The sequence below is a fragment of the Buteo buteo genome, chromosome 25 (genome assembly GCF_964188355.1).
Source record: "Buteo buteo chromosome 25, bButBut1.hap1.1, whole genome shotgun sequence".
Classification (NCBI taxonomy): Eukaryota; Metazoa; Chordata; class Aves; order Accipitriformes; family Accipitridae; genus Buteo; species Buteo buteo.
The window spans coordinates 13,172,134-13,181,714 of record NC_134195.1 but is presented as its reverse complement, the minus strand read 5'-3'; the positions used below and the strand labels follow the sequence as shown (position 1 = coordinate 13,181,714).

Below are 9,581 nucleotides of genomic sequence, written 5' to 3'. Positions count from 1 at the left end.
TAATCCTGAGCTCAAAGACATTGGTGCTGACAGCCATTAGTTAAACTTCTCACAGAATTGCAGACAGAATACACTTTTTTTTAAAAAGTGATGTTACCATGGACAGTGTGTCACTATTTTAAGAGCAGGCTAAGCAGAATTGCATGCATTTAGAAACAGGCATCCCACCAGCCTTATCAAATACTTGCAACCAACATTAGACTGGATTTTAGCTAAACCATTACTAAAGATGAACTCATCTTCAGGTAGATAGGCTTTTAACATTTTAACAAAGATAGTAGAAAAATGAACTCTCCACAGAAAGCAACTGCTCTGAATTCAAGAGAGTGGTGGTGTTGAGGTGATTAGATAAATGAGCCTAGCTCTCAGCCCCCAGGACAGTGGTGAAACTCACAAGAGAAGTCACAAAAACTTGAGAAGTAACATAATTAATTGGAGATCTTTGAAAACATGAATTGCCAGGAATACAAAAAGAATGTCTACCTTTTCCTTCCACAGCTAGTTACTACAAAGATTTCAGCAGCATGTTCTAGTAAGAAACAAACCCCACATAGATTCACTGAAAGCAACGCAGACAAACTCAGCCAGCCATGGATCCAGCTGAGCTGCAGTACCAATGTGCTCCTCAGGCACTTCAGGAAAGGGATGCCCTTTGATTTGATGCATCAGTGTGAGGAAAATGGCATCTGAAGGCTGTAGATAAAGAGCATGCGTCCTGCTGAATTAACAGTTGACACAGCTGTACGTAACAGGACCATCAAGAAGAGTGGCTGAGCTTCATTATTCAAATGTGTTGAGTGATTTTTTTCCAACAAATGGGTTCTCATACAACACTTCTGCAGTTTTTAATACACTGACATACGAAAACAGCAACTTCAGTTCACTGGAAACAGTTTTCTTTTTAATTTTACCATAAAAAGGCAAAATAAACTCTTTCACTGTAATGTTATAGCTTTTAATATTCCTGAGCTGCATTTTAGAAGCAAAAGTATTCTTAAATGGATTTAACAAGAGACACTGCAGCCTTACGTTCCAACACCACAAGTAAAAATAATTTAGCAAGAAGGCCCCTTTTTCAAAAGACAATGGCTAGCTCTGTATGTACCTGAAAAAACGCTTAAAATGGCTCTATGCCACCTGAAGTAATTACAAAGCCAAATATGTCAACAAAATAACAGAACAACTCCTCAATCATTTTACCACTGCTGCTTACTTCCTACGTCAGTGTGCCTCTCTTACATGGAAAGTAGTATTATGCAAACGGCATTACAAGTCAGAATAATTTGGGCCACAAAGTTTGGCACCATACAGACATTTGAAGGAATCATAGCAGTTTAAAAGATATCCTGCATATCTTTATAGTCAGTTTTAAGAAGTATATGAAAGCCCTGCTATCAATCTCAATCAGCAAAAACTCTACTTTGTTAAGTGTGATTTCATTGAATGCACCAGAAAGCATTTTAAATCAAATCTGTATGTAATAGCTTGTCATGTCTGGAGCTCCTATAACTGGCACCCATGTACTTCTCAAGCCAAATTTGGTGATACAGAGATAAAAACTAAATCGACTAAAATTAAGGTTTAGAAAACTGAAAATCAAGAAAACAGGTTGGCTTTTAGCACTGTAGGAACTCGAGCACAAGCACAGGTGGGTTATACCTACACTGTGGTAGAAACCTAGAAAGAGACAAGCACGAAGGAACATCAAAAAAATCAGGCAGCTATTTTCTTGATTTCAGGGACTAGATGCAAGTTAAGCATTGGTTGAAACAAACATGTTTTCTATAGCAGTCACACCGATGAGGTCTCATTTACAACTTTCTGGCCCTTTTGTCCAACCACAGCCTTTCCAAGGAGCCAAGGCCTCCACTACCCACTCCAAGTACTCCTTTGCTTACTCAGTGATCTCCTCCGGTGCCTTCGTCTCCTGCTCACACTTCTGCGACTATGACTTCTTTCTCTTCTGTCTCGTTTACGTTCACTACTGCGAGTTCTTCTGTAACGTGAACGTCTGGGGCTTACACTTCTTCGACGAGGACTATGGCTTCGTCGAGGACTGTAACTTCTGCTAGAGTGTCTATAATATCTCCTTTCTTTCCTGCGCTTTTCATCCTGATAACTCACATCTCTTCTGTGTCTGCTCCTCTCCCGTTTACCCTTACTCTCATCAGTGTTTATGCTGCTACATGAACGGCTCTTTCTTCTCCTTGGCTCTGTGCTACGTTTGCCCTGCTCACAGTGTGAGTCCTTTCTACAGGTATTCTGGTCATAGCTGGAGAGGTTCTTCTGCTGCTGGTTATTGGTAGGAACACATGAGAGTACCCCTGAATTTCTTTTCTCAGAACACCTCTCAGAGTTTGTCGTATGAAGTTTCTGACCTTCTTTGACATGAACTTTGTCATGAATGTTACCATTCAAGTACTTGCATTGAGCGTTTACGTTCTCAGTGGATGCTACTTCTCTTTGAGAGCCGGGAGCCAGTTTGCCTGTAACAGCCTGTCCCGAGGTAGAAGTGATGCAGCTGGATGACACGGTGTGTGGAACACCACTAGGGGTTTTCGGAACATCAGACTGAGATGCTTCAGTTTCTTCTTTGTTTTGATTAATTGCATCCATCTTCTTACTCAGAAGATTGTTCAGTAGTTTCTCCCTCAGCTCCTTTTCTTTCCTCTGCAACCCTAGTGCTCTCTCTTTTTCCTCTTCCACACGTTTGAGTTCAGCCTCCTGGAGCCTTCGTCTCTCCTCTAGCTGCTGAAGACGAATCTTTTCTTCATTATGTTCTTGCTCCAAAAGCTTTACTGTCTGAAAGATAGTCAAAGGGAATGTAAGAGTAAACAAAAAACATTTATAGACCTGCTCATGCTTCCAATCTATACCATAACACAAAAGCAAGAAAATAAACTCTAACAAACAGAAGTTAACCATCCCAAAATAAAACAGTTGTTTCCCTCTTAAAGAGAAAAAAATCAAAACCAAACAAAAAAACCCCACTAACACACAACTGTTGTAAGGAGAAACATTAGTATTAGTCCACAAACTCTTCTGAGTGTTAATTTTTCCTAACTGTTTCACAAGGCAAAACCAAAGCTTGGTCTTTATGGCTCCTTAATATGATGAGCATTAACACACAAGGTAGAGCAACATGTGAAATTTGAAGTATTAAAATACATTTATCAGGGTCATCACTTGAAGGTTTCACTCAAATTTATGTGGTTCATAGATGACTTTACAATGAGTCCATAAAAAAGAGGGCAAATAAAAACACACATATTATGTAGAAACTGATTCTCATTTTGTCAACCACTGTAGAAACTCATGATACTGAAAAAGTTCAAACTTCTTTTTTCTATTCTGACCCAGACAAACAGCTTAGTGTAGACCTCAAAATTCTGGGAGTGAAAGAAACGCACTGCTCTGTTTTATCAGACAACCCTTCTATTGCACAGCTGCAAAGTTACAAAGCATGCAAGAAGTATTTCTCCCTTCTCCTAGGATGTAACTGACCACATAGCACTGTATGAGTTCAAAAACACTCCTGAGGTACACTGGCATCAAGGAAAAAAAAACCAAAAAAAAACCAAAAGAAACCCAAACTATGCTTCGCCACACAGTTTTTCATTTCTACAGAAAATAATTAACATACATTACATTACCCCCTAACATGACTTTATCCAAGTCTTAAGCAAATGACACCCTGTTCCAGTGAAAAATAACAATACTGTTAGAGAGACAGGCTCTAACATTCAAAACCTTAGCTGACAGTACCCTTCCTAAACAAAAATCATTCTGCACATTTTCAAACATCAAATAATGAAAGCCCATTCTCTGAAACTGCAAAGAATAGTTAACGGAACTGCTGAAAGCCAAATGGGAAACAGCATCAAAACTGGAATTAGAAATTAGGAGTCTTGCACCTTATCCTCTGTATTTAGTTCACTTTACCACGCTTACATGTTCTTCTACTGGACTCAAGAGCAAGCCTGCCAATTAGTTTACAGGTAAAAAATGCTATTCAGGACTACAGGTTCAAGTTCACTCTTCCATATACCTACATGTGCATATTTTACCAAGGGAGAAATACTGTTTCATTGCACTTTTTTGAATTTTTGGTCTAAGGAATAGAATCTGGAGAGGTATTAAATCTGTTGTTTAATGAACAGTGCTCCCCACCCCCTCTCAAGTCAGTAAAAGGCTTTGTTCTTCTGGGCTCTTCATTAGCTTCTGAAATAAATATTGAGGTTACCTTTGCCCTGCTTAGCAGTTCTGCAATTAGTCTAATGGACTGAAGATTTCTCTGAGCTAACAGGAGCTTCCTTTCTTCTAACTTTATCTTCTCTTGCAGTTTCTTCTGTTCTTCAGCTTGAAGCTTTTCAAGTTGCTTTTTGTTTCGTCGAACTTCACGATCTTTCTGCTTCTGTTCTCTCTTGCGCAACTTTTCTTCTCTTTTTCTCTCTCTCTCATATTCTTCAAGCTCTCTCTGCTTCCTAAAACAGAGATTAATATTTTTACCTTATCTAGGGGAGGTACAATTTTAGAATCCTGCCCTATGTCAAAATATGTTTTGTATTTTGAGTAAATTTTTTTCTAAGTCAGTCTTGTTGATTACTAAAAAACAGAAGTAGAAAACAGTGAACATTTTAACTGTTACTTGTGATAGCAAAAAATCATCTGCCTGTCAATATTTAAAACCAAGTTGGAATCCAAACATAAAACAAAAATTTATTTTTTTAAAAACAATTCGACCAGAGACAATAACAATGTGTTCAGGCAGCTGGGCAGTCAAACATCATAGTGAGAAGAAAATTACCAGGCCGATTAATGTGTGCAGGGGCTGGTGGTTTTTATTTCAGTCATTAGGACAAAATGGTAGCTTATGTAAAAGGCTAAGGGTTTCTGAGATCAGGTGTCTAATGGCACAATTTTTAGGAAATTAAGTATTTTGCAGATTTAGTATTTTGAACAGAACATAAGCATTAGTGATAATCTAAATAACCTTACAGTTTCAGAAACTGTTTAATATCTAAACATTAAGCAATGAGAATTTATACACATCAAGGCAAATGGACACCATACAACCTTGGAAACAATTTGCTCCATTTGTGTTTCTATTCTGAAGAGCTGTCTTATGATATTTGCACCCCTATACATTTTCTTAAAATGTCACTGTTAAGATATGCTTGTATCCCATGCCTTTCCTGGAAAAATACTGATGTTAAAAACAAATAAGCTTTATAATACCAAAGTTACTTAGTAGTACAACTAGCGTGTTATTTTCTATTCTCCATTTACAATACACATTTTTCCATCAGAATGACTACATATCATGTAAGTCCCCAGCTCTTGAAATCACAGTTCAAGGAAAAAAAAAAAGGGGGTGGGGGGGAGTCAGGGAGTAAAATACTCTTCTCCAAATCTCATAATCCCTGAACCTATTTCCTCAAAAGGACCACAATATTTTCACTCAGTTTTAAGTGCTTCACTTCAGCTACAGGAGTAGAACTTTGAAAGGAAACTTGTGTTCAGTTATTTTCTATCTATGGATGCTGATATGAAGGAGCAACTACTGTTTTGTTATGCCTGATTGTTAAAAAATATAACTAAGAAGTGATAAATACCTTTCTTCCTCTTTTTGTTTTTCCTCAGCTTCTTTCTCTTTACGTTTTTGTTCTTCTCTCTGTTTTTCAAGCTCCTGAAGCTTTTGCCTTTCAAGCTGACGTTTCTTAATTGATGCATCACTGAGGTGTTTTGTCGAGTCAAAAGAAACCTTTAAAAGATACAATTGAAAACAGTTTTAAGTAGACATAAATAAAAAAAAAATCCCCTACAACCTACATAATCCCCAACAATTTTAACCTAGCACAAAGGTGTCCAAACCGCAGTGTAAGTACGACAAAAATTATAAAACCTTTTTCAAAACAAAGGGAACCTCTCTATGTGCCCAGAGCAAGCACCAGAGGGCTATAACCAGTTAACTAGGAACTAAATGCCTGCACACTAGCACAATCAGGCACCAGTTTACACTTTTGTGTGTGTCTGACATCCAAAAGTAAACCCTAGTATGGTTTAGGCCCTGGCTGTCCAGTGTCTTCAACCTGTCAGAACAGGAACATACAGAACTCCTTCAACTCACATACACTATTAGGGACTGTACAGCACTAGGTAGAAATGGGCCTAAATAAAGACCTCCCTTTCTGTCTAAAACCATGATCGTTCAGTTCAGCAGAAGAAACAGTTCTACAATATCCAGCACCTGGTTTAAGCAAATGCCTCCCCACCAACACCAAGATTCCAAAATTGAGGTATACTGGGCTGAAGCTCCAAGTTTGAGACTGGGAACAGAAGAGAAAAGGAAGTTACACACATCTGAGCAATGAGACGTGGGAAAACACTCAGCTTCCAGGACATACGAGCACACCTTGGCCATATCCAGCTGCACGCCAGGAACAAGGCAGCAGCAGACATCACACCCCTGGCGTCCTAATCTCCCACTCTAGATACAACCTGTGTGCAGGCAGGCAAGGGTCTGTAATACATTCCTGCAGGCCCAACCTCATGAGCCGTGGGGCAGAGAACAAGGAGCACATACTCTGGAGTTTAATTCACCCAGGCTCTATGTAAAATGATGTTTCACTAACAGGCTAAAAGGACAGACAGGTAGAAACAGACAAAGCATTGTGACCTTGTATGAAAGAGATCTGTCCTGACAGCACAGTCACAAACACACTCCTCTCTCTTCCTATCAATCCCCAAAGCAGCTGCCAGGAAGGCATGATACCTCTTGCACAGCCAAACTAAATATGGGAACCCTGATCCCCGCATTTAAGTGACAGTTTAAAATTTCACATCCCCTTGAAAACCTTGAGGGTCAAGGTACAAACAGTTTCTATGCTCCAGCTGACAAACTTTGATAACAGGATAAAAGATTACAGTATTTTACTTATACTGACTAAACTACAACTTGAAAAAACATTTGCGTGTTCCCATGTTACACAAATGAATACTCAAGCTTTTTTCCTGAACTACACTTTCTGATTCGATGAATTGAGCATACTGAAATACATCTGCAAACATTTCACTCAATCGATATGTAAATGCACAGACCACCTCCAAACACACCAGAGCAAATTTTCTTCAGGCCATACTTTCATGGATACTACATATGAACAGACTGACAACTTTTCTCCTTCATACCTGTATTTTCTAAGACAATGACGTTACAGAAAAAAAGATCTGGAAAACTCAGTATATAAATATTATGAATTAAGCATCCTGCATTCAGAGGAAACTGTGCTACAGATTAACATTATCGTTTAAATTTTTGTGGGGCCTTTCTGTATGTGAAGTACACTAATGATTAACTGTGTATTACCCAGGCCATACAGGCCACATGCTATCAAGCTTCACAGTTCTGACACTTGTCTGGTAGACGTCATTATCAATGCGAGGACCAAATACAGAGGCTGTGAAATTCTCACCCAAAATTTCTATTTGTAGTGAACACAAGAGAGAACAATGCACTTTAAAGTCAGCCTTCCGGTGAAATATGTCTGAATTAGAAATTAAAAGTGAAATGACAAGATTTATAAATACATATTACTTTCTGAACTATTTAGCAGGCCATGTTCGTATACTTAGTCCTTCCATCAATCAGTTCTCATTTCTAGAACTGTCTTGTTAAAAAAAAAAAGCAAAACCCCACTCACTTTGTTCACGTAGTCTAACAACACATTTTTCTTCCATCATTTTCCTTTAAAAATTCTATTATGGCTGTTCCATAAAACTACATTAGTGCTGTTAATGTCACCTGTTGTAATCACAAGAGTATACAGATGTAGGTTTTAAGCACTAGGGAAATAACATTTAGTTGTACTTGGTCTTTCACATGGCTTCCCATAAACAAGCCTGCAGTTTCTCACCTTTATGTTGCAAGCCACTGCTTTGCCATCATCGCCTTTATACATCAGCTTCATCCCTCGCAGGGCGTTCATGGCCTTGATGAAACCTGCGTACTCTCGATATTGAACGTAAGCTTCAAAATTTAAATGGCCTCCAAAACTGAAAGTGTGAAAATTTCTGCCAGTCATTTCTTCTCTGTAAGGGTCCAGCATGGGTATGTCCACATTACGTATTTCTCCAAATTTCTTGAACACTTTTATAAGGACTTCTTCACTTGGCTTTTCTGAGCCAGACTCCTTTGCTGCAAACCACTTACAAGGTAAGCCCTCTAAGTGAATAGTATCCGGCCTTTCACCTGGCAAAGTTTCATTCATATCTTTTGCATCACGGAAAAACGAGTCCCAGTCATGTCTCGTGGGAAAGTCAATCTTATATTCCGCAGCACGGACTTTCAAAATGTCAGAGAAGCCACTCAGCTTTATTGTTTTGCCATCAAGGCATGCCAGAAAAGATTTAACCAAACTTTTGTTTTCAACCTCTCCTTCAAACCGGATGAAATCCATTGTGCTTTTAGAAATCCGCAGAGTGGAAAACTGATGAGTTTGCACCATCCCTTTCAATCTTTCCATCACCTCCCAGTTCGAAATGGATTTTCCCGGTTGTTTCAGCTGAGGAAGTGCCACACTGATGGTCATTTTTGTAATGGGCTTAAGGTATAACCCACAGGGAGCACAGAGCTCTACAGCTTCTGATGTATCATGAACTATTGTTGCAGCAGCCATAACACAGAAAAAGCATAGGATAAAAAAAATAAAAGATGCAAGTTTAAGTTGCAGGCCAACAGTAGTCAAATAAAATAGCCCTTATCCGTAAATAATTGAATTCTTTGGCCATTTAACCATTCCCAAGTTAAAACAATGTCTCTTAATACAAGAGTCAATTAGAGAGTTAAAACCGAGTAGTACAAACATCTTAAATTACTTTATAACCACTACAGCCTATAAATAATTAAACCTCAGTAAGGCCTCAGAAAAAAACCCAAGCAGCTGACGACAATCTTAGGAATACATGAAGTTGGTATGTGATGGCTCAGAAAGCAGCTACCCTTTCTCAGGAAGGAAGGGACTGGCACAGCGATGAAACACAGCTTTGAAGTCTACTTAACAACCAGTAAACCCCAGCAGGCTAGCGCCGAGGCGGATCCCACGCTCTCCAGCAGAAAGACCTGGAAGATACCTGCAACGAGACAAAAACGTCCCTTTTATTTAACAGCCCGAAGCTTCCCCCCCCCTCCCCCGCCCTCCCTCCGAGCAGCGCGGAACAGCCTCAGCAGCACAAGGCGGGGGAGCGCCGTGAGCCACACCGGAGCCGGCAGCCGTCCCCGACGGGAGGAGCCCGGGCGGCGGGGCTAGACCCCGGGAAGAGGCCTCCCGACCGGGCCGGGCCGGGCCGGGTTACCCGCACCCTCCGCCTCACCTCCGCCTTCCCCGGCCGCCAGAGCCCAGCAGCGCCCCGCCGGCCTCCCCCCCCCAGCCCCAGAAGGATCCCGCCGGCGCCCTCCTCACCCGCAGCCGGCGGGGGGGGGGGGTCGGTCCCACAGGCAACGGCCGCCGGCCCCGCGTCCACCGCCGCCCCCGGCCCGCACCGGACCCTGCCCCTCCGCGCGCCGCCGGGGCCGCTTCCGC

At 40.7% G+C, this 9,581-nt stretch overlaps 2 protein-coding genes across 5 annotated transcripts in view; both read right to left on the bottom strand.

The window, feature by feature from the left end:
* The window catches only part of ASMT (acetylserotonin O-methyltransferase), a 21,226-nt gene extending 19,297 nt beyond the window's left edge, over positions 1–1,929 (bottom strand). Inside the window, exon 1 of the mRNA XM_075057568.1 lies at positions 1,899–1,929. The gene's annotated coding sequence lies outside the window, so the exon portion shown is untranslated. The remainder of the gene's footprint in view (positions 1–1,898) is intronic.
* Positions 1–9,581, bottom strand: part of AKAP17A (A-kinase anchoring protein 17A) — a 20,241-nt gene extending 10,660 nt beyond the window's left edge. For 3 of the 4 annotated variants that reach the window (XR_012654419.1, XM_075057565.1, XM_075057567.1), the window contains exons 1-5: positions 9,462–9,581; positions 7,917–9,132; positions 5,616–5,764; positions 4,244–4,484; positions 1,899–2,802 (exon numbers count right to left, since the gene is read on the bottom strand). Coding sequence is in view for 3 of the 4 variants with exons in the window: in XM_075057565.1 (XP_074913666.1) it covers positions 1,899–2,802; positions 4,244–4,484; positions 5,616–5,764; positions 7,917–8,678 (2,056 nt within the window). In the remaining variant the exon portion in view is untranslated. Of the gene's footprint in view, positions 1–820; positions 2,803–4,243; positions 4,485–5,615; positions 5,765–7,916; positions 9,133–9,461 lie in introns of those variants that run through there. The other variant, XM_075057564.1, reaches the window with a different exon arrangement.